This window comes from Halictus rubicundus, chromosome 7, assembly GCF_050948215.1.
Source record: "Halictus rubicundus isolate RS-2024b chromosome 7, iyHalRubi1_principal, whole genome shotgun sequence".
NCBI classification, from domain to species: Eukaryota; Metazoa; Arthropoda; class Insecta; order Hymenoptera; family Halictidae; genus Halictus; species Halictus rubicundus.
In genome coordinates, this window is record NC_135155.1 from 13,367,047 (window position 1) to 13,392,335 (window position 25,289).

Consider the following 25,289-nt stretch of genomic DNA (forward strand, 5'->3'; position numbering starts at 1 on the left):
GCGCTAGCACGAATCGCTATAGCAACAGATGAGTTCGGAGACCGAGCTCGACAAGAAAGCGTGCAAACGGGCCCCGCCAACATTCGACAAAGAAAGAGAGAGAGAGAGAGAGAGAGAGAGAGAGAGAGAGAGAGAGAGAGAGAGAGAAATGAAGAGAAGCGGAATGCGGCGCGGTCGCAACATCAAAGTGAAACGAGATGGCGAGCCGTCTGGCCGCAAATGAGCGAGCGAGCCAACAAACGCGTTCAATTCGAGATACGAAAGTTATGGCAGGGAGATGAAGCGCTGAGAATGAACTTGAAAATTAACCGAACGCAAACTGGTCATCGTTCAATAATCCCTCATTTTCCTCCGCATGTATAACCGAGATTCTATAGCATTTCTCTGAGTAAAATTTATTACAATTAGATCGCGAATTTGTAACAATGAAAATGGTCTCCATAGATTGCAAGATATAGGCGCCAAATGGCAATTTTTCCTATTTAATAATTTTACAATTCTTCCAACCTCTTTGCTCTTTCAAATCTTTCCTCCTCATTTTTAAATACGTAAAAACCATTACAATTTATTACAATTAGATCGCGAATTTGTAACAATAAAAATGGTCTCCATAGATTGCAAGATATAGGAGCCAAATGGCAATTTCCCTATTTAATAATTGTACAATTCTTCCAACCTCTTTGCTCTTTCAAATCTTTCCTACTCATTTTTAAATGCATAAAATCTATTACAATTTATTACAATTAGATCGCGAATTTGTAACAATAAAAATGGTCTCCATAGATTGCAAGATATAGGAACCAAATGGCAATTTCCCTATTTAATAATTATACAATTCTTCCAACCTCTTTCAAATCTCTCCTACTCATTTTGAAATGCATAAAATCTGGTTACAACAATGACACTACAGATTTTATATTGATGACAAGAACAATTGGCCGGAACTTGGAGTGGTAAAGAAATTCCTATGTAGATTCTATAATGTCCACAATGTGAATAACAGTCGATAAAAATTCGACAGAAAATTTCCTAAAATTTCACAAAAATAATGATATTACCACGGAAAGAGTAGGCTCGCTTTAGGTATGCTATGAACCGCGTCGTACGTCATCCGAATCAGCAGCCAATAAATAATTTCGCGAGTGTTTAGCCTCGAGTCCAAGGGCTCCCAGAGACCAACATCGAATTCGAATCTCCGCGACACGAGCTCTAAATACTTAAACAATCCTGCAACAAGATTTTCGCCTGTGCGCACCGGTTCCCCGCAGTGCATCGTGCATCCCGATCACGATGCAACGCGTGACATTGTTCCCGATTCGCTGCAAGCCACGCTAAATCTATATTGTTGCTTCGTATCGGACGCATTATCGCATTCCGTATAGAATTCCTACGGCGTTGCGCGCTGTTCTAATTCGAATTGCAACGCTTGCCGAAGAAAACCGATCGCGATACGCGTTATCGTCGCGGGGGAGACTGTCATGCTGAAAGAATGCGACAGACGTTTGCCCACAGTCAACATACAGTAATTATACGGAAATGTAGACACACGTAGAAACAATGATGTAATCATAATGGAAAGAGTAAATCCGAAGAATTCAACGTTGTTTGCAGATTCTTTTTTTTTTTTAGATGAGATTAGACCACAATTCGACCTGATCCACTGTTCCTGTTTCACAAGGGCGAAACAAACTCTCCGACATGAGCGCGACCGATTGCTCGCAGGCTGACCCAGTGTTCCACTCTATCATCACCTTTCTATCTGCTGTTGTTCCTCGAACAAACCCACGTCGACCCACTTGCTCCAGTAAAAAACGATCACACTCGAAAAATCTGACGAGTTTCCCACGAGTTGGTCGACGATTTGTCTTAACAGCAGGAAGAACGAGGACCGAGGCCTGATCGGGTCCTTTCTTCCTCGATGGGAGTCGTTTCATGCCGAATGATCGCACTTTGTGCACGAGGTCGCCAATGTGTGCGAATACAATTCGAAACAACTTCTCAATTTAGATCCTGTCGTTCTGAATCATTTTCTTGAGAAACTTTTGGCGATATATTCGTGATGTTTCTCTGATTACAATGATACCAACGATGACGATCTGTTCTGTTGCAGAAGGGCAAAAACAACTGAAACAATTATAACTATTTTGTTTTCAAACATTTTTTTGTGTGATACTTATATCGTTATATTCGTGGCATTTTTCTGATTAAAATGAGTCCAAACACGACACACTTTGGATTATATTTACTCGTTTAATCCACGGAACTAATCAGTGGAACGTGAGTGTTCGCATAATCGAGGTTCTACTATATCGTGGATTACACGGGCAAATATGATTCAAATCATGTCGTGTTTGGACTCGTCTTAATCAGAAAAATGTGAGGAGTACGATGGTAGAAGAGTATCTACATTTAGTTTAATGGTTAAATAGTGATAACAAACAAATTGTGTTTCGATGTTGTGTTCGATTCTGAGTCGATATGACGGTGCAGGTGGTTAAAAATTGTAAGGAACAAACGGGTTCTCTTTGATAAACGTGGACCCCTGAAAGAGTATCGATGAAGTTGATGGTTCGGTAGGAACGCGAGGAGCAAACGCAACATTCCAAGGAGAAGAGAGCGGACACTCACCTTTGGTTGCGGTTTCAGCTTCTCCGCGTTCTCCACTCTTCGTTTATCTCCTCCCGCCAGTTTCTGCTGCGTGTACACGTAATCGAAGACTCTGCCCTGCGACAAATTGTTCCCCGATTAGATTTGCCATCGCTCATTCGCATTTTCTCGATCCAACATTTTTGCCAATTGCAGTGCTGGACACCGTCTTTACTTCCACAATCATATTTCTTTTATATTTGTTATATAACAGGATTTGTTCTTGAATGAGACGACATGGTTCAACCCTCGAACGACAGATCTTTTTTATAACTATAGTAACTTTATTATTAACTTTATAAAATATATATTTTATATCCCTTTGCTATGCCAAACGCAACAACATTCAGCTTAATTGCCAAAACTTGCCATAAATGACTACTTTGATACCTCTGTGTCAAAATAGACCCAGTCGTCGCGCAGGGTTAAACATCATGTTTATTTATTGTGAAGAAGGTTGGGACGTTTTTTATTGATCGTAAACACAGCAAATATTTCTTCTTAACTAATTCTACAATATATTTTCAATAAAAACCTGTCGTGTTCTCATGTCGCGTTAATATTTCGACACTTTATGAAAAGTAATACGTATGAAATTTTTCAAAACTCTGGCTTCTGGATCTTGCAATTAATGGACACAATTTTCATTTTGCATCGAAACCCACAGTCCAACCATAACAAGAATGATACAATTCTGTAAAGTTGGACGAAACGATTTGAGCTTTTGTGGGAAGCTGGATCAGTCTATTGCACGCAAGTTTAGTGCTTAGTTTGTTATGCGAAACAGCCTTCTTCTTGATGGTCGTGGTCGGTTTCCTAATTTCGACAATTTGTTCAATCATTGGAAGTCGTTAGGATTCAGATGTTTGTTGTGGTACACCCTGTACAGTTCTGAGAGTCAACTAATTCCTTCATTACCTGGTCGTGGAGCCGGCCAGCCGTAAAAGTCACCGAAAACGCGTTGCACAATGGCACAGAATAGGCTCGGAGTAAAAAGACGGCTATGCTTCTTTATTTAATCGACGGTTGAACGATCGTTCCCCCAACGAGCTCGAGCGTTCCCGGCCGAGTGCTAACGACACGACAAGAATTCGAGAGGCCGCCCACCATTCAAATGCCTCCTACCTGCCCGTGCAGTTCTCTTCGAGGTTATGAGTCACGAGGCCGTGTTGTCGCACGATTTACCAAATATCCCGAGACATTTTGTCACGCGTTCCTTCCACCCTCGATCACGACGGCCCCCGCGTTCCTACCTTCGTTCATGAAACTGGAACTAGCTTTTCTAATTCATCGACATTCCTCGATTTTTCATAAATAAGATATTGCGAGGAATATTGCTTCTGCAACTTTCAATATCTCGATCTACGTCATTTTGCGTGGAAAATTCGGGACCGAAATGTTACACGTATCGTGTACCGACACTAATCCGGTGCCTGAACTATTTTATCTTTGACCATTTTTTTACGCGACATGTCCCAACGTGTTTGTGACATTCTTCTGGTTAAAATGAGTACAAACACCACGCAATTACGATCGCGTTGTTTTGCAAAGTCGACGATATAGTAGAACCTCTGCTATCCGAACCGGTAACACGCTCTCGTTGACAACCATAAAACTACGCGAACTGGAATGACTTACTAACAAAGTTGGTGTACCAAACAAAGAATCATGTAAGCTTATTCTTTTACAGTCAAAATGGAAAAAGATGACCTTGACGTTTCATTAACTTCAAAATAAGACTATTTTTTAAATTCGTGGGGAAGAAAATCGTGGGGGCCAATTCGGGTTTGGTGGGAGGTCATCGGTTCGGATAATCGAGGTTCTACTAAATCGCGGATTAAACGAACAGATAAACCCCGAACCACGCCATGTTGGGTCTCATTTTAATCGGAAAAATATCGCGCATACGCCAGCGAAGGTTTCATAAAGAAATAATTAAGAACAAAGAAGTTCTGTTGACTTTTTCACGAAACGCCGCAAGATTCTTCGATTCGGATCGCTATAAAATGCTCTCCTGTTTAACAACAAATGATGCTAAGCTGATTACCTGCTATGTAGCATTCGATAAACTGATTTATACAGCTTCCCACGAAACCTCAAACCATTCGGTCCATTATTAAAAACGTTTTTCTGTTTCGAACGTTCTCAGATCAGTGACGCGTGCCACCGCAAAAAATCAAATCGTCACACAAAGAACTCGAATAGGTTGCTCTACAGTGGCCAGAAAATCCCGAAAATCTCTAATCTGCAAGATCAATTATGCCAACGAGGGATCCTACAAAGAAGAAGCTCACCGTAACCGAAGATCGCTGTAGGCCGAAGCGAGCCGTAATGGACGTCCAGAAACGGTACACAGGACTCACTGGACTTTACTTCACTGCACCTCGCGCGGAACACACAGGCACACAGCAAAACACCCACAAACACAAACCAAACAACCTGAGGAGAACCAGCTTCTCTCTCCCGAGAGAGCGTTTCACTCTTACAGGAACGATTCCTTTTTTCTCTCTCTCTCTCTCTCTCTCTCTCTCGTTCGCGACCTCGTCGAGACGTCCGTCGATCGCGTCACCGCAAAACCCGAGAAATCGCGAGTTCCTTTTCCCAGCAGCAATCCCAAACTGCCTGCTGTACACACAGACATCAACCGATCATCTCAATATCTCTTTGGAAAATCGAAATCCCCGACGATGCGATCGATTCAATCGAAAATCGGCTCCGAAGGAATTCGCTGCGCCTGCAAACTTTTCCCACGGTTTCCCACGGTTTAGCACCATCAGAATCCTCGGGGTTCAGCGAATACCTATACTGTTCCCAAAAGGTACAAATCGGCGTCACTGAAACTGAAGCACAGAAATCGTTTTCAGAGTACCCGACAAGGTTCGAGAGGTTCTCACAGGTTCGAGCGACCCGATCGAGGTTTGAGTAATTCAAATGAGGTTCGGGAGATGGGTCTAGCATGCCAGCGTCGGTCGGGGGACGCCGATCTCCTCGATCGGAGTCGGAATTGCGACACGATCCTCGAGATCTCCACGTACGCGGTCGAACGAGGCGGTCCCATCGTGTCTCTGGGACCGGTCTGCGGTTGCCGAGGTCATTTTCGTGGATCACCGAAGCCACTGATCTATCAAACTTCCTCTTACGCCTTCTAGGAGCTGACAGCCGAGATCCAACACCGATAATTCCACCGGTAACGATGTTTGAACGATTTTCGATGAAGCTCCAGGATTCTTGATGTTCCTTGATGGGTTTCTGATGGTTTCCGATGCGTTTCTCGACGGTTGCGTACGGGAGTTGTTCTAGGTTGAATTGCCGAGGCTGTTATAGGAGTGGCGAATGATTCGGAGGATTTCGATGATCTGTAGCGATCGATTATCCGTGGAGAACGTCGAAGAGGAACAAGAGCGGCGATGAATCGCGCACGACCGCCGTGAAAGCGACACGACACTGGATGAGAACGGGCAACAGGTTCGTCGGGTTGCCCTGAGGAACGTGACCACACTGAGAACAGGAGGGGAGAGAGGCTAGGTAGGTATACTCGCCAGGTAAGCCAGTGCCGCCATTGCTGCTCCTGACGCAGCATCCACCGATTTGCAGTGGCGTAAACGCCAGCGCCGATACGGCCCGATCCTGACCGACTATGTCCAGGCTCCCCACTATAAAACGGCTCGATTCGCATTGCGTTCGCGTTAGATTGAACTCTGTTTCGAATTTCCTGTCATTTACAATGAACCTACCGAGCACAAAACTTATAGAAGTGAGAAGATTCAGTTTATCGAAACTTTGTATTCCTATGAAAGTTTCGTATGAAAGCGTTTCCATAATTTCAATGATTGTGAAATAGAAAACCGGTATCAGTAACGATACAAATGTAGCCCTACAGCTACTTAACTGTTCAGTTCGGATAATCGAGGTTCTGCTTTATCGTGGATTAAACGAGTAAGTCGGATACAAACGGTACCGTGTTTGGACTCATTTTAATCGGAAAAACGTCACGTATACATAGCCTAAAGTTTCATTAAAAAAAAATAGTGAAAAACAATAAAGTTTTGTCAGCGAATACAAATAACATTTCGGGCCCAAAAAATTGTCTCATATGTCGAGGCATCGCCGTAGCATGTTTCCCGAGCGAAGAGATCTTCGCCAGTGAGAAAAGTTGAAAACAAAATTACGTGCAGAACACGAACACAGTGCAAGCGTGCGACCGGTTCGCTTTGCGGGCGCGTTTACACCGAAACAGAGTTATTAACCATTGAACCGTATCAAAGGGAAACACAGAAAGAGCATTGTGCGGATACTTTCATTTCCCGTTAAGCGCCCCTTGCGTACCTTTTGTGCTCGGATAATGCCCAAGGCGAGGATCCTCGAGAGTATCCGCAAAACGACCGAATAAAAGCGTTAATGGCCGCGTCAGCTGGAGTTCGCGAATACCCGCGGACGATAGGCGATTCCTCCTCCTCGGCATAGCTTTTTCGTACACGTTCTCCGATTGCGAAACACTGAAAAAATTCTCTGCGCAACGTCAGCTCGTTCACTGATCTACGCCACTGTCGGACCGACGCGATGGATCTTCCGCCGTTCAAGAACAATGCCGGCTACCTGTTGTACAGATACGATTCGAACTAGGGACTCATTGAGCTGCACTGCACCTGCTTCTATTTACCCTGGATGTCTGTTCTGTTTGGTCGTTTCGGAAATCCTTGTTGAATGTTGGGAAAATAAAATCGTGCCTCCGAATTACATATCGATTTTCTTGTTCGGGCTCGTTTCAGAAGGTGTTTCATACCGAGTGACCCACGCAACTGGAACAGGCTGTATCTCCTAAACGGTTGGAAATGGAAGAAACTATTGTAGATCAATGTTATGATAATATTCATAATATGCAATGAACTTTATGCGCTTTTGTGCGTCGATGCATCGGAAAAATGCAACAGCCTTTTTTTTTAGATGGAAATCTATGTTTTAACATACTTATGCCCTAAACTTATTCGCTAGGAAGTATCGTAGCTAAATCATTGCTGAATCATTTATATTTACGCGATGTTGTATATTTAAATGTAACGGTGTTTATTAATCTTAATTTAGTGTATTCTTCATAAATAAACCTGACAAGGGAATCACATAAGAATTGATTTCGTCTCTTAACAATTTTGACAGGTTGTACATCATGTAATAATAAATTCATCGGATTTTTCGTCTATTTTGTCGTCCCCCTACACATTTTTCCCATAAATGTATCAAATCTGCAGTCTACGCTGAATTCAAATGTGACGCGCCACCGCTCGGCCGATAAAACAGATCGCTGCGCAGATAAAGTCGCGGACGTAATCCGGTATCGCGAGTTACTGTCAAAGATGTACGCTCCGATGAAATTGCGCTACGTAGCGAGAGAAGGATCCGGGAAAAAGGCGCGCCCGTAGAAACAACAGAGTACGATGCACCGTACGGATAACACTCGTCCCTCTCTGTGATGCAAAACAGCCGATATTGTCAGCCTCTCTTGTCTGTGATCCAGGATAACCTCTCGGCCCGATCGAAAAACAGTGACAACTATTGCCACGTACAAGCCTGACACGATCGCTGAGACCACTCCGCCGCAGGATGGCGTGTCTTTTGTTGAACCAGGACGACGTTCAGATCAAAATACCGTCGACGGACACCGTCGACGGTGTCACCTATTATTGCATCGAGGTTGGGATCGCTTCGATCAAGTGGACTGTGAGACACAGGTGAGCAGCCACTGTGTCACAAAGACACAATGACCTACATATGGCGCATATCTCGTTGTCCTCGAAGAAATGTAACTATGACTTTAGATCTTTTTAAAGACACTCGCTCTGTTGGCACATTGACGTAGTCATTAATATGTTAAGTTCCTCAGGCGATTCCGAAGCTGTGATCGAGACAATACTTTGGTGCGAAACTCTTCGAGGACTCCTGAGCTGTTGCGACATTGATGTACTTATTAATAAGCTGTCATGGCACAACCAAGAAAAATGGTCTTTCTAACATTAATATATTCACCGTTTGATCAATTTACGTTGTCTGTTACAGATACAACGACTTTGCAGAGCTACACGACAAGCTGGTCACAGAGCACTGCGTCGAGAAGGACATACTGCCACCCAAGAAGCTGATAGGCAACAAGTGTGAAGCCTTCGTGGAGAAGCGAAGAACAAGCCTGGAGGTCTATCTCACCGCAGTCTATCACTATCTAAAGAAAGCGATGCCCAGAGAATTGGCTGTGTTTCTAGATCTGCACATCTACGATATATTTTTCTTACTACAGAGCATGGCTTTGGAGTTCTTCACAGAGGGCGAGAGTATCCTGCAGAAGTCCAAGACCTACAAATTTAATCCTATACAGGTAAGTTTAATTAAACCTCGAAGCTGCTCTTGATTACATATCTAACAAACTCACTTGTTTCCAGTTGTACGCGATCAGCGAGAGATTGAAGCATCCCTGTCCAACGCTAGAGGTCGTAGACAGGAAGTACGACTTCAGCCATGTTTTAGACTTCAATTCCCACTTAACTGGCCTCGTAATCGAAGGCAGCTCGGAGCCCCACAAAGCCAGCAACATCGATACGTCGATGCTCTCGATAGAACTCTCTAGCTTCAAGAACATAGAGGATCTAACAATCGATCAATACCCTGTAGAAAGGATCTACAACATGGGCAATCTCAGGGACACCGTCGTCAGACTAACGGTGAATCACACGAAGCTGAAAAACATCGTCGAGTTCGCTATGTGCGAAGAAGTGCACAAAGGCATCGAGAACGCGAACGACTCCCACGTCTGGTTAAAAGTGACCCAACTAGACCTGAGCGAGAACCGAATAGAGGTGATAGACGAGGCGATCAAGTTGCTGCCTCACATAGAATGTCTGACCTTGAACAACAACCTCCTATCAGAGATTTCAAATGTGACCTTGCTACCGAGACTCTCGCACCTGTACCTAGCGTCAAACAATTTCACAATGTTGCCAGATAATCTGCACACAAAGCTCGGTTACATAGTGTACATTGACTTGTCGCAGAACAAGTTGACATCGCTATCGAGCTTCTCGAAGTTGTATTCGCTAGAGGGCTTGGATGTCAGCTGCAATCGGATAGAGAAGATCGAAGAGGTGAAGAATATAGGACACCTGCCCTGCTTGGAGAATTTGAGGCTCACTGGTAATCCTGTGTCCACCATCGTTGATTATAGAGTGAAGGTCTTAGAGCCCTTCGGTAAAAGAGCAGCTGATATCTGTTTGGATAACGAGAAACCTAATCAAAAGGAGCTGGACACCGTGTCCGTTCACCAAGCGCTTCGCATTGCCAGAGAGGGGAAATCGCCAACGTTCACGGCGTCCGATGCGCCACTTTTCTCTGCGGAGATACCGGGAATATAGGACAGAGAGGGCGACAGGAGCTCTATGCCCCCTAGGGCAACGCTTTGGAGCAAATGCCGTCGGAGCCACGCGAGTGCGGGAGCCACAGTGATTAATGACTGAAAGGACACCTGTGTGGCGATAAACAATTCTGGTAAACAGTGGGATAGATTTTTATGCTGAAGGCGAATCTGGAAACCGTTTTGCTCACTCTCGATTTTTTACAATTAAATTCTGAACTCGCATTTTCGAGATTGAGAATCTTTTTAGATTTAACTGTGAAGGATATAGAAGTTTTTTAGTTGGAAAATTCTGTAGACTCTCCCAAGTATAATGGTATATTTTTTCATAATGTGAACATTCGAATGATTGAAGCATGAACTTTTATAAGGATGATAGAATACTCACAGTAGTCGTATTTTGACTTCTACAATTTTTTGTACTCAAACCGTGAAAATTATACGAATGTTTTTTACTCGAAAAGTCCCATAGACTCTCCCGAACAGAATGGTACATTTTTCGAATGGGACACTGTTGTCGCACCATTTTTGGGATGCTTTTTGATTTATTATAAAAAATAAGAATTTGAAGAAAAATAAAAATATTCTTTGCAAAGAGATCATTGAATACAAAGGAGCAACAGGTTTTGTTTTTAATTAGAAAAAAAAAATACTTTCACCAGTGATTTTCAACGCCAACGAGTAGTACAAAGGAAAATGGTTTCAGATTTGCATTCAGCTTATGAAAATCTGAAAAATAACTCGTTTACCATAACCGGAGAACAAAGAGCAAAAACAGTGCTCCATAGGGCAACTCGTGCCCCATACCTGGAGTAGGGGAGCCTTAATTTTATTCTGGAGGGAATAGACTTTCCGCGTAACAATAAACTTTGATACGAATCTTTATAAACAATTTGTTGGAAGGAGGAGAGGCGAAGCCAAGATTTGATGGATCTTTGCGGTTCCATTAAGGCAACGTAACCTGTAAAAAAAAACGAACAAAACGATGTTACCTCGGAACCATTACACAAAACGGATCGAACGTACGGGGAAAGAGAATTCACATTTTGAAAATTCTCTGCGAATCGGCGAGCATCAGTCTCCAAACTTCGGAGCCTGTTTTATATCGTATTTATTAACGGTCGATCGCGTCGATGCTTTTTATCGCCTTTTGACACAATGATATCCAGTCAGTATGTTATTATACCAAATCAGTAAACGAGTAGTTTAAGCGTTAGACACGTCGGTTGTATTTACGTTGTAATTCTAATGGTGAAGTTAGTGCGATTAGGACAGTCGGTTGCAAAAGTCGGTGCTCTATTGTTGAATTTTTATTATCATCGAATACTTGAAATTTTACATGGATGGACAGTGTTTTTGAGAGTTTTGTAAACACTGATCCATTTTAAACTATTGAAAAACAACATTTTGCATATTTTATTAACATATTTATCATTGAATTTGTTGCTATTGGACGGATTCTAAAATGGCAATAGTTTGTTTTTTAGGATTAATGAACTAACAAATATGTGAAGATTTATACACTGTTATTTTGAATATATTAATAATCATAATAATTGGTGATCGGATAATGGCTTTCGCATAATTAATACTGGTGCATAAAAATTTGTTGTTGTGGTAGTAATGGTAATCACAACAACAAATTTTCTGTTTTAATTGACAAGAACAAGGTTTTATGTTGATTTACGGTCACAGGTGACAAGTATAGTAAGACATCGTTATTTCTATTTTTAAATCTGTCCAACGTTAATAAACATGTTTGTAAAATATGTAGAATCGTAGTTGTTTTTTAATTGTCTGCAATCTATTCAGTATGTTCAGACTTTTGTGATTGACTGTAAGTTGCGAGAATGATCGAAGTGAACAAAACGAGTTTCCGAGATTCTTCTGTGTATATAAATAATTGCTTTTAAATTGAATATTGCGTGTTAACCGTCGTATATTTTTTATACTCGAAGGAAATTGTAAATCGAAGTGAACGGATTTGATTGAAGATTATTTTTAGATTTACAGGAACTTGTTTCGAGCGCAGTGGTTCTCAACTTAAACAGTGGAAGCAAAATTATTAACTATACTGCGGAACTTCGTGTAAAATCACATTTTTATAATATTAATATTATGTATTCAAGCCAATTATTATTTTTACAAAATAGTAATAATAGAATTAAATATAATTCTGGGTCAAAACAGACCCGGCCACCGCCGACCAAGAGTTAAATAGTACGCATAAAATTTCCGCAGTTTATTATTAACAATTCTATATATAGCACTGTCGTCTCATTTAATTTTGCGAACCACTGCTTGAAACGTTAATTGCTTTAAAGAAAGAAAACAGATAATTATTCTCTCTCGTATGCCGATCGTTAAGGTTCGTTGTTTGTTGTATAAATATCTTCGACACTTTGCGGTCCGTTGGCATTGCCATTTCGTTTCGTCAATTTCCGGTCTGTTGCAAAAGTTCAAATCGCAATCCGCCAATCGCGACCATGTATTGAACAGTGTAACCGGGTTCGCGCGACCTATATACACACAAATATGTACATACATAAGAAGATAGAATATTTTGTTAATAAACGATTACAATAATGAATCAATAAACTGTGATAATCCGTGAACAAAACTATGACATTTTTTTATTTTCTTTTTTTCTTCGGGAAGTTCATCAGCGCTTCCCATGCGTCGCAAACCTTTGATTATGGTCGTCAATGGTGGGCGGAGACTCTCATGCCACTGGAAAATGTTTCATTGAGAATCGTCGGCTGAATGGCCACGTTAGGCTATCTTACCGGTTGAAGTATGAAATCCTTTTTTAAGCAACAATTTTATGAAAAATTACTAGATTATATTACTTTCAAAATTTTCTATACATACAACCTATTATCTTTCTTTCCAACCGATATTTTTAAGATTAAACAAAATTAGAATGAAAAACCTGCTGAGCAGTCTAAAAGAAAATTTGTGTCAAAAATAATTAAAAAACCATGTTTTACGTAAAATTGTTCAGATCTTCATCCGCTACATATTCTATATTTTCTTCATTTTGTAACTGTCTCACTTAAAAAAAATTTTTCGAAAAAGGAAAATAAATAATGAATGAAAAAAATTTGTAGAAAGGAAGCTGGAAACCTAGAAAAGATGTTGGAAGCCATAAGTGGACGGAATGATTGAATTTTGGGAAAGCACCGTGGATCGGAGAATAAAAACGTGTGTAACACCTTGAAGGTTTATTTTTATTTAAACTTCCACATTGTTCGCATTACCTTTTAAACATTGTACGTATCTCGACAATAGTAAAATATTCATAAATAATAATAGTAATCATCATCATCATCATCACTCTTCTCATCATCATCATAATCATAGCGATGCTTACATACTCTAAGCATTCTCGTGTTATAGTCTTTTAACGTAGTACCTAAAACTAACACATACATAAGTTATCGTTCGCGGAAGATTGCTCTTCCGTTCGCGTATTCGATTGCACACGACAGTAATATTTGAATTTGTTGTTGTTTGTTTGTTTGTTTGTTTCTGCTCGTGTTTCCCCCACGAAACAACATCCAAAGATATACAATTACTAATAGTTTTCGGTTTGTATTCTTTCATTCTGTTCGACTTTCAAAGGCAATGCGTGTTTCTGAAAAAGTTTTCTGTTACTTCTAAAAAGGAAGTATATATCAAAGCGTCAAAAAAGCTGCTCGTACCAAAAAATCATGAACAATTTATCAAACATTCTCCTATAATTATACTCTGACGCTTTTGCGCCTAAACGATCGTGATATCGTTTCCTTTTCGATTTTACGTCGAGAAACCGACTGGTCTTGCTTTCTTCCGCCATTCGATCCCCCCAGAACGCCTAAATTAGACGACTTTATGGCTGCCTGTAGTCACTTAATAAATAATTCTTTAAGGACGAAAGATTATCAACACAATTTCAGATTTTGCGCTTTTGGTACAAAAATAAGATTGACAAAAATTAACAGTGCCGACGTAGAATTTACTTGCTGCAATCTATGCAGGCAATTTTTATTTTCGCACAAAGATCCAAATTATTAAGCTGCCTCCCAGACAAAGCACAGTCACTAAAACCCTTTAAGTATTACTACTTAAAAAACAAAAGTAAATTTTTAAATTGTTCAAATGTGTCTATCTGTGTCAACACAGTGAGACAACCGAAAAACGTTTTCTGATACCTCTAATCAGAGACAGTCCATTTCGTTCATCTTCAATTGATAAAGTCGCCTAACATAAACGCTTGAACAACCATCGAAGAAGGGGCTGCGTATCCAAACACTTGTTCCCGAATTTATCATACAAATCTGGGCGAATCGAACGAACGTTCCCGCGGCCTCCCCGAAAGTTTGATTCTCTAAAGCTGGATCCGTTAAAATCTCTCTAAAAAAAAGACCGGTCGACGATCCTTGATCCTTTACAAAATACAAAATGGTTCTTCGCCGTCGTTTCTCTGTTGCCCTCGAAGAGGATCTTTCAGATTGTACAGTTTGATCTTGGTCTCGACTGAAAATCTTGCGAGAAATCCCTCATTCTCGTTCGAACGCGTTTTCCTTTGTCGGACAGGGAGCCCAAGTGGTGGAGAGATATTTAAACGATTGTTTATCGTGGGAAATAAAAGATGGCTTGAAAGAAAATCAAGAGAGACACTTGGATATTAGAAGAATAGAAGGTTAGAGAGAAGAGTTGTCGGGACTTACTTCGAAGAGGATTTTTCACGAGGAACAGGACACAGGAAGCAGCGATCTGATATCACGGACGCGCATCGGATGATAGAATTTCAGGGGGGGGGGGAGAGATTTGAATTTGTCGAGGCCGTGCCGCCTCGTTCTCGCGCGTTCGTGACGATTTTTAATGGTGGTTTTTTACTGCTGCGCGATGGGGATTAATTTTTCGCCGGAGCCGATCGCTGGAAGGGGAGCTTCCACGGTCAGGACGCCATCCTTGCTCAGCGAGGACTTGATGCTCTCGGGGTTGGTTCCCTTCGGCAACAGGAACTCGCGATTGTACTCCCGGTACACCGATTTGCTCTCTGTCTTCTCCTCGTGCTTCGCGTGGACCTGCAACAAACGAAACACAACCATTTTGTATATTCCAGTCGCATTGTCTAACTTCACGTCCAGCAAAACCTTGTCCGTAAAAAATGTTATACAACTCCGCCATTTTGTAATTTTATGCAATAAAAGTAAGCATGAAAATGAAGATGAAATGTTGCTTAATGCTTCCTTAAAAAATCTTCTTTCTACAGTATGTTTAAGAAAGAGAAAAAAGGTTAGATTTAGATGGCTCCCTGTTTTCAGTTTGTTACCAAGCTGTAAAATTATAAATATTTCTTCACCTTATGGAACAAATTAGACTCCAGATTTATTATGTAGAAATATTCACAACAATTCAAAATTTCTTCAGAAAAATATCTCCACCCCTAAGATAGTGCTCCGACAAAATAAAAAAATTCGTCCATTATTAGGATTGCATGAACTAGATTAGCGCAAAGTTCCAAACACTCCCCAACTTCCCGAGCTTCCTCAGTCACTACCAGTTTTCCAGAACACCCTAATCGAACTAAAATTAAAGCAAACTCAATTACAAGTCGCTCGCAAGAAGATACGCCACCGAAACGCGGAAGAAACTTTCGTTTCAACCCTGTGTGTTAGCAGGGATAAAAAGACGCTCTTTTCACCTCGATACTGGAAGTCTTTTCGTCAAATAAATATTTTCGAGTTGTGACCAAGGTGGAATAAAAACAGCGGCCATTTGTCCGAATGAAAGACGGCGCCGCAATGCTAAAACCGACCCCAATACGCTATCGCACCCCTTGACCGCTACGAGCCACGATCGACTTTCCGCGGTCGCGTGATAGCAGAAACGAGCCTGTCCCAGCTGATTTATTAATACGGCTACTTCATCGAACCCGTTGGCCTGATTCCGTGGCCTTGTGTACGAGGAAATTGCTAAATTTCCCTGGAAAACGGGCTGCCGATGCAGCTAATATGAAATCTGCTGCACAACGCGATACCTCGAGTGCCCAGCACGAGGCAGAAAACTGGAACGTTCTTCATCCCCAAAAAATTTAAACGAACTCTATTATTTATATTAATGGAATACTCGAAACATTGATGGCATTAACACTAAACCACCACCGGTCAAAACGACCGGTTTTCTATTTCACAATTATTGAAATTATAAAAACGTTCTCATAGGAAATTACTGAATTGACTTCTTTATTTGAGCACACATTATAATGAAAATCGTAAGTTTAAGTAAACTTTTATATGCTTGGTAGGTTTAGTATTAAGTTTCTTCGAATTTGGTATCCAGATCGAATTATTCGACGAAATAGAACATACAGCTTTGTTCAATTAACTTGTATATTTTACGACTATGGATTTTCATGCAAATTAAAAATTGCTTGTATAGAAGGCAAGCCCCGCAGGAGCTGCGGCAATAATTTCATAATTTCAACTAAATCAAACGCAAAAAAATATGGGGGATATTAAAATTTTTGTTTCGGATAAATTCCATTCCGCACATTTTCAGTAATTAATAATGCAAATGCGTTATGGAAGGACTGGGCTTATCCTGGAAGGACAATGCTCGACAAGAATAATTTGGAAAAGGGAACGTGTGTGTAGGATAGTGAATGAGAATGTGGATCAGGATGGAAAATAGTTCGCACCCAGTAGATTCCCGGAAAACAGGGTGAATAGACACCGTAGGAAGAGGATGGGGGATGAGCATAGCTCGTAAAGCGACGCAAACATGCTAGGTAACTAGGTTAGGGGAGACAGCGATAACGCTGCGTAACCGGAGGATGTTTTACGCGAATCTGCGCTATCGTTGCGACGACCGAGAAAACGTGGACGGTGTGTGCTACAAGGAAATTGAGTACCACGGGACAATAAGACCGAGGAAAATGGCGACCGAGGGGCGCCACACATTCGGCTACGACCCCGTGGCGTCCCTCGACCGAATCGATATCTCAAAAAGAGATTGCTGTCGCCCCACTTCCGATTTCCTCCAAGATTCTCCGTGCAGAGGAATCTGTGCTATAGTTCTTCAATTTTATAGTTCAGTTCTTTTCCGGAACGTTCACTCCCCATATTTTATTAGCTAGCCTCGCTGGAACTGCTCATGGTGAATATTTAACTATTCCCGTTAATTTTTCTATTTTTAAATATACAATAATTGTTAAATTTTGTAGTTCAGTCGTTCCCCTAAATTTTCACTTTTCATCCCAGTTTAACAGCTAGCTTTGCTCGAGCTATGATTAAACTGCGGATTTTATGCATTTATGACGAAAATGAGTTGGTGTAATTCAGAACAGTAGAAAGATGAAAAGAGTTTAACAATGTCGATATACCATTTTTAACATATAAAAATTATTAATGAGCGAAATAAATTTTTACTTAGGTATGTAGATTGCAATTGACGCATACAAATTTTATTTTGTATACAGATCCGCAGTCTAGCTATGACTTATTGTTAGCTCAAAATTGAAATACCCTAAATTGTTTTAAAAAATAGTAAGTCTATTGTATGTCCCATCATTTTAAAATCTCAGGTTCTACTCGTGATAAATGAATTAACAAGCATCGCGATATTAGCGTCATTCTTAAAATTGCATAATTGTAAGAAATTGTATAATTCTTGACCAGTTTCGTGCACCGAGAATTTCACATTATGAATGCTTGGCCTAATATTTCAGGTGGTTATGAACATATGTATCTATAAATGTTTACCAGAAGCTAAATCGGTAGCTCAACTATGTTTCGTTCGCTACTTTGTGTTTCTAACAAATACGCTATTGTGCAAAATTGATGGAGCAATAAACCTTCGTCTAAAACCGACTAACATGACGTTCAAACTGGTTTAATTCTGGCGGCAGTTTTCATCTAACAAAACGGCGACAAAAATCGTACGTTGAGCTTTCAAAGCTCATTGCAAAGAGGAGACTCTAATCTTCAGATCTGCGATAATCTTGATCCCGAAAAAAAATTTTCGATATTGCCAGAGTCGTGTGAATTTGAAGATTTAATTTTGGCGGTGAGCTCTTCATTCGAACTTTGATAAATCGGCGACAAAAAATCGTGCACCAATTTTTCAAAGCTCATTGCAAAGAGGAGACTCTAATCTTCAGATCTGCGGTAATCTTGATCACGAAAAAAATTTTTTAACGCCACACGATGCAGAAATGTCTTTGTGAAATTTAATCGAGGATTCTGATAGACTAATTTTTGATTCTCCTATTAATCTGCATTGTTTAGCTAAAATTGGAGAGGCTGGAGCAACAATAATAACGTCGAAATAATATATCAAAAGATATTAAGAGATCCGCCTCGATCACCGACGGTAGATGATTCAATAATGATAAATAATGATCGATGAGGATTTCCGAAATTCACACAGGTATCGGGTATCGTCTACGCAACGAGGAATCTCTGGCCCGGTTGCCAATCCGATGATGAAACTCTGTTGGCAGGGAGGATGAGGTCGCTGCGAATAAGATCGTTTGGCAACAGTGTCGCCGAATAATCGTAACAGGTGGCTGATTACTATAATAATTCTACTTTGATGTTACCGGACCGCCCCGAAACAATTCAACACAACAAAACATGCGCACCAATAATTGTAATTTGAAGCTTCTGATGTTGGAGGAAATCTAAATCAAACTTAAGAGGTATTTCCTAAATTTAATTTCACGTAAAATTGTGAAAATTTAATTTCAGAGGAAATTTCGATTAAACTTTCAAGATACTTGTTAAATTTAATTTTCCATAAAATTCCAATCAAAATTTCAGAGGAAACTTCCAGTAAACTTTCAAGATACTTGTTAAATTTAATTTTCTATAAAATTTCAGAGGAAACATTCATTAAACTTTCAAGATACTTGTCAAATTGAATTTTATATAAAATTCTAATCAAATTTCCGTAGATCGAAAGCGTACTCTTCAAGTGTATTGATCCTTTTGCTGCTTCGCACCGCAGGAACTCAACACAGTCTACTAGTAAACTTCCATATTCGGAGGGGTTGGTTCAAACGGGACACCCTGTAGATCGAAGGGGCCCCAGATCGCCGATTCTATCAGAAAAGCGATCCCCCAAGTGTAACGACTAACAAAGAAACGCTCACGCTCACGCAACGTTCCACGAACGTGGACTCGTGAAGCAGGCCGATTGGCGATACGCAAATGCCCCGTAATTATTAATAATTCGACCCGTCTCGTCTGGAGCTCGTCTGGAACTGGTGATAACGCACAGTTGATAAGCCAGTAGGAAGAAGCGGATGACGATGGATTCGACGTCCTGGAAAATGGCGATCGATGGGACGCGCACGCGAGCAAACAAAACGGCGATTATCCTGACGGACGTTTCTGGAACGACGCGGAGTAAGCGAGGAATCGATCCTCGAAGGATTACGGCTCTAATCAGGCAACGAGAAATCAAAATTCTCAAAGGCGTCCGACTTCCTGGATTTTGTATTTAAATATTTCACGAGAAATATTCAAAAGAGAAAAATCCTCGTTCACAAAGGGTTACAGTCAGTGCTTCAAAAAATTCTCACCCTTAAAGGGTTGAACGTAACCCGCTGTAAAAATTTGTACATAATCTTGAATCATGTTGGGACACGTTCCACAAAGTCATTTAGCCCCGCGTCATTCGGTTCTACTACAATAAATTCTCAAACATCAGCTACCTCCTGGACCGTCTCAATAAAATAATCTCTCTGGAACTTACTGACTCGAGGTTATCTCTCTTTGCTCACATCATCAACGAATCCGATCTCTCGGACACGCGAATGACTCAGCAGTCAGTCATTAGGATTATCTCGATCAGCGATACACCTTGTCGCAACTGCAATTTCCGCGATTACGAGCGCCGGCGCGGCGAAACAAACGGCAGTGAATGATCATCAATCTAGATAGACTCTAAATTGCAAATTAGGAGCCTGCACGCGTGTGTGTGTGTGAACATATAAAACAAGAATAGAGCATGATAACGAGAGACCGTGGGGAGTCGGGATGCAAGGAAATGCATCGTTAAGCCTAAGAACAATATAATAAAAGCGGAGAATGCGTCGACAGTCGAGGTAAGTTGTTTGGACACGCTAATTGATTTATACTGTAATTTAATCACCCCCCATCTTTTACATTCCAGTCTTTAGCTTCGTAGGAAGTCGATTGTACCTAATCCGATTATGTTATTCAAATTATTCAATCAATTTCATTGTTTACTGCTGCCGTGTGGGTACTTGAATAGGATGCACAGTACTTGTAATTAACTTCGATAATTGTGGAAATACAGTATTATAGAATTATATTGGAAACAAAAATGTTCACTTTTGTCCAGGTATCGTAAATTTTTCAATAAAATCAGTTTTGTCAACGATAACCGGGGCAGTAGAAACATTCAAGAATTTTTGTAAAACCCAAAAAGAATGATGAACATATATATAAAAATATGTAGAACTTGACAAGAAAAACAATTTTCACTTCAGACCAACAGTATATAAAATGATGTATTGAAATTCAACGGATACAATTTTTAATTCCGACTTCAAACAGTGAGCAACATATTAATCTGTGCAGAAGTTCGCAAAGTGCAATTTTACTGAAAAAATGGATACGCCAAGGTCCTCGACTCGATAACAATTTTGCGGAACTGTTTGGCCACGCGATTGCTAAATACGTCGATGACACCATAGCACCGTCGATCGGTCTCCGCTAATCGCCGTGACGTAACCCGCTCGCTAATGAGATTCATTTATACAAAATCCCGTAAGACAGTGGCCGGAGCGCGGTGATATTTGCATGGCATCGAATGGATACTCGATGCTCGCTGTACGCGACTGATGCAATCTCTATTTTTAATGCGCCTGCAGGCGTAAGTCGGTCTAGGTGCTGGCCGATTTTACGAACCGCGGCTTCGAAACCGCGGAGAAACGGCAAACGGGACATTCTACCTGTTTGTTAACGTTCGCTGCATATCATTAACGCTTCTGGAATGCGCTAGCCATGTTATGTTCTACTTTATCGTTTTGTCTCACAATTTTATTTTATATTTTTATTCTCACTTCATTTTTATATGCACTTATTTGTACAAATTGATCGCATGCTGTTCCGTTAGAGATGATTTATTCAGGTGAAACGTGTGTTATAAATGCATTTCAGTTTTTCCGCCATTCCAGAATTTCAATTTAAATTGATTTATATGTGCAAATTGATCACATGCTGCTCCATTAGAAGAGATGATTTATTCAGGTGAAATGTGTCTTATAAATGCATTTCAGTTTTTCCGCCATTCCAGAATTTCAATTTAAATTGATTTATATGTGCAAATTGATCACATGCTGCTCCATTAGAAGAGATGATTTATTCAGGTGAAATGTGTGTTATAAATGCATTTCAGTTTTTCCGTTCTTCCAGAATTTCAATTTAAATTGATTTATTTGTACAAATTGGTTCCACGAGACATTATTCATTGGGGCAACCTGTGTGTCGTTGTAAATGCATTTCATTTTATTGTTTTGTTCCACAATTTTTATTCAAATTGATTTACTCGTACAAATTGGTTCAGTGTTGATTCTTTATGGATAATTTCATAAGATTGTGTTGTTACGAGCAGACAGCGGATTTTATGCGTTTATGGCAAACATTAGTAGGTGTAATTTAAAACAGTGAAATTATTAGGAAAATTTAAAGATACTGTTAAATTATTTTCAAACCGTTAAGAAAGGAAACGAATTTCTATTACACTCCAATTTGTTGTAATTCACATAAAAAATTTTTATTTTGCATAAAGATTCGCTGTCTAGTATACTGTGCGTTGGTATAACTGTACTATATATTGTTATAAGTGTACTGTGTGCTGTTACAAAGGTACTATATATTGTTATAAGTATACTGTGTGCTGTTACAAAGGTACTATATATTGTTATAAGTATACTGTGTGCTGTTACAAAGGTACTACGCGTTGTTATGCATCTAAGTTACAAATGCATCGTTATAAATGCATAATATCCGCAGTCTATTCGTTACGTTCTGCAAATTTCCACCACAACAAAAACTCATCTGAACGACACTTAAGAGACAACTCAAATCCAGGCAGCATAATCAACGTATCGGAATGCCGATAGCGTTGGTGAACGGATGAAGCGTGTCCAGGTGGATTCGCCAGTAAAAAATGCAGGTGTAAAAATGCGTTTGGACCGCACCCACAGGCAGACGCGTGAAAAGGCAGCGAGGCTGATCCGCGTTAGCGGACGAGGGTGGGCGAGGCTCGTCGCGCTAATTGCGTTACGCAAACGACGCTAATGAGAGCTGCGTTTCGGTGTCCTCTCCTCGACTATGCAGACGAGAAGCAACGCGACGCGAGGAATTCCCGTTCTTGGACCAGTTTCGACCGATCTGTCCGCGCGCGTTCATTCCTTGCCAACGAACTAAATAGCCTGGCCTTCACCTTGCGAGAAATCGCGGAACGAATCGAACTGTACAACTCACTATACACCCAACTCGATTCACCGATTTTTCAAAATCGAGAAATAATTCGCGATTGACCCTTAGCACTCGAATGGCGACCGTAAGGCGCCACTAAAAATTGCTGTATTCAAAATATTTTTTTCACTATTAAATTTGCGTGTATTTAATAAATTGCTAAACATTTCAGTATTGCACGAATAAATTCCGCCATTTCCGTATGTATAACACGAAAAAAAAAATATATAGAAGGGTAATTTTCTAGGTTGGAAGAAATGTTTTGTTTTGGAGTTCAAATAGCTCCGAGTGCAAAGGGTTAAATCACTCTAATTACAACCAATGTCGAATCAGTATTGCCCCGAAACCGAGGTTAAATAAAAATTTGTTTCTCCCTTTAATCATAAGTTGATAATAATGCATCAATTTTCTCAAATTCTTTCGATTCTTACTGTTGAAATTTTCACCTACTCATTTTTCTCATAAATGGGTAAAATCCCAGTTCTGAGCTCGAGTAACGAACTTTGTGTAATCATTGAATCATAATTTAAGTAATTACAAAACAAAAAATTTAAAACCCCTAAATGCACTCAATAAATCAAAAGAAAGTAGAGAAGTGAAGACGATACAAAATTTGCAAACGTGAAAATCTGAAAGGTCTCCGAAGGATTCAAAAATTGGAGACTAATTGGACAATTTCAGCGAGCGTGGCTCGTGCCGTTTTGCAATCAACGATTCGCGTGCAGCGACGGCGCCTCGGGTGCATCGTTCGCCGGAAGTGCAGTAGCTCGCCGCAGAAAAAACATCGCGAAGTCTTGTTAATCGGATCAGAACGTTTGACTAGCCGCAAGCAGGCTGCAACTCAGCTCGTCGTCTACAGGATTATTTTAATGTGAACTCGTTAATAGCCGGTGAGGTGTATAGACCTTACTTCCACGATTATACAGTGTCTGACAAAAATATTGTACTTGAAAGGGGTGATTCTTGAGGTCATTTGAAGTAACTTTTTCCTTTGCGAAAATTTTCTCCGCAGCTTCGTTCAGGAGTTATTAACGAAAAACACGGACCAATCAGAGCGCGGCTACTGCGGACGGATTCCGGCTCGGCCAATGCCAACGTCACACTCATCGGTACCTGTGCTCTGATTAGTCCGCGGTTTTCGTTAAATAACTCCTTGACGAAGCTGGGGAGAACATTTTTGCAAAGGAAAAAGTTACTTCAAATGATCTCAAGAATCCCCCCTCTCAAGGATGTAAATTTTTGGGACACCTTGTGTTCCAGGTCCAGCAGACAATTTTAACCCTTTGCACTCGGCGCTGTTCTCAATCTAAAACTAAATTTTTCTTCCATCTTAGAATATTTTCATTTTATTCATACGAAACTGATCCGATTTCTACATACAATATTTAAATGTTTAGTAATCTACTGAATACAAATTTTGTAATGTAACAAATATTTTGTAATATTTTTTGTAATTTCTTTGAAATAATGCCACAACAATTTCTAGTGGTGCTTCAGAGTCACCACTCGAGTGCAAAGGGTTAATTTCATGCACTCAATTTTGCTACGAACGCATAAAATCCACAGTCCATTGTTCCGTCGCAATAATGTACAGAAACAGTGACTTCGAAAAAATAAATTTATTATTTTGTATGCAGACTAAAAATTGTCTAATCGCGAAATACAGACAGTGATTTCTTTTCTGAATAATTTTCATTCGTTGGAACTAATACAGCCTGTAAATTCTTTAACTGATTTGATCGTTTTGCGTTTGCACGAATAAAAATCGCATAAAAATCGCAATCTGATCACGTGGATCATGGATTAATACAATGAATATGCTCCCATAGACCCGTTCGGCATCGTTATGCGATATGCGAGTCCGACGAGCCTCGGTGGATCGTTCCGGCGAGGAAGACGATTAGAAAGGAGGCGGTCAGGGTAAAGCAACCGGAGAATCGCGGGTTTTCTGCTCGAGTAGAACCGTGTTGCGGTGTGGGGGTCGCGAGACCCGTTTCACCGTCTGAGAACCGTCTTTTTAACCGGCGGATTGCGTTACGCTCCGCTGTGAACGTAAACGGAAAACGAAATGCACGAGACCCTTTCCCCATAACCCGGCAACTTTGCATGCGATTGATGGGACCGAGAAGAAACGCAAAAATCCTCGCCCGTTTAACCTTCGGAGCAGAGAGTCGCCGGATCAGGGGAATGGACACGAGGGGAAAAAAGTGACCCTCTCTCTACCAGTACCGGATTAGTCACGTGACACGTGCACGCAGACCCGGAACGCGTCACGTGACCGGGCGGAAGCGTGGGGGAACAGCGTAAGGGGAAGGATAGAGCAGGGGACGACTCTTTATCCGGCGACACGGCTTTAGAGGGTCAGGATTTTTCCATTTCAAAGCTAAACCAGCTTTCGACCACTCGAACAGCTGAATAGTGAACTCGGCCAAGTCTGAAACGAAAGAACCGATGGTTCTCAAGGAAATTGACGACCGCGAGCTCGTCGAACGAAGGGCTCATCGAGGAGCAGCTTCAAGGCACCCAAGTGGATCATCTCGAAAGCCTTGACTCTTGTTACTTCGGGTGTCCTTTGTCCGTGAACCAGTAGCGTCTATAATCGATGGAAAAGGACACACACAGAGAGAGAGAGAGAGAAAGAGAAAGAGGCAATGAAGATTTGTCGAGCCTCGAGCGTCTGTGACTCTCCCTGTTTCTCTCTCGGGGCTCCCCGCGCCGTTCAGCTCCGTTCACAGCACAGTGTCTGT

General features: G+C 40.9%; 3 protein-coding genes across 4 annotated transcripts in view; 1 reads left to right on the top strand and 2 right to left on the bottom strand.

The window, feature by feature from the left end:
* LOC143355641 (endochitinase) overlaps positions 1-6,136 on the bottom strand; it is a 260,630-nt gene extending 254,494 nt beyond the window's left edge. Inside the window, exons 1-2 of the mRNA XM_076790665.1 lie at positions 4,941-6,136; positions 2,629-2,724 (exon numbers count right to left, since the gene is read on the bottom strand). The gene's annotated coding sequence lies outside the window, so the exon portion shown is untranslated. The remainder of the gene's footprint in view (positions 1-2,628; positions 2,725-4,940) is intronic.
* A 1,810-nt stretch (positions 6,137-7,946) lies between these two features.
* LOC143355649 (nischarin) lies at positions 7,947-12,039 on the top strand. Its single transcript, XM_076790681.1, has 4 exons — positions 7,947-8,073; positions 8,159-8,372; positions 8,698-9,010; positions 9,075-12,039. Exons 2-4 carry the CDS (start codon positions 8,245-8,247, stop codon positions 10,038-10,040), a joined length of 1,407 nt encoding a protein of 468 aa, XP_076646796.1. The 5' UTR covers positions 7,947-8,073; positions 8,159-8,244; the 3' UTR covers positions 10,041-12,039.
* A 1,209-nt stretch (positions 12,040-13,248) lies between these two features.
* The window catches only part of LOC143355657 (alpha-crystallin B chain), a 38,018-nt gene continuing 25,977 nt past the window's right edge, over positions 13,249-25,289 (bottom strand). For both annotated transcript variants that reach the window (XM_076790696.1, XM_076790697.1), the window contains one exon: positions 13,249-15,111. In XM_076790696.1, the coding sequence (XP_076646811.1) occupies positions 14,917-15,111 (195 nt within the window). In that variant the 3' untranslated portion in view covers positions 13,249-14,916. The remainder of the gene's footprint in view (positions 15,112-25,289) is intronic.

What these genes read in the sequence shown, in the direction of transcription:
- LOC143355649 (XM_076790681.1), top strand. Translation starts at nt 8,245, where the DNA reads ATGGCGTGTCTTTTGTTGAACCAGGACGACGTTCAGATCAAAATACCG. An exon ending in AAGTGGACTGTGAGACACAG is followed by an intron (nt 8,373 to 8,697) that starts GTGAGCAGCCAC and finishes TGTCTGTTACAG; the next exon opens with ATACAACGACTTTGCAGAGC. An exon ending in ACAAATTTAATCCTATACAG is followed by an intron (nt 9,011 to 9,074) that starts GTAAGTTTAATT and finishes ACTTGTTTCCAG; the next exon opens with TTGTACGCGATCAGCGAGAG.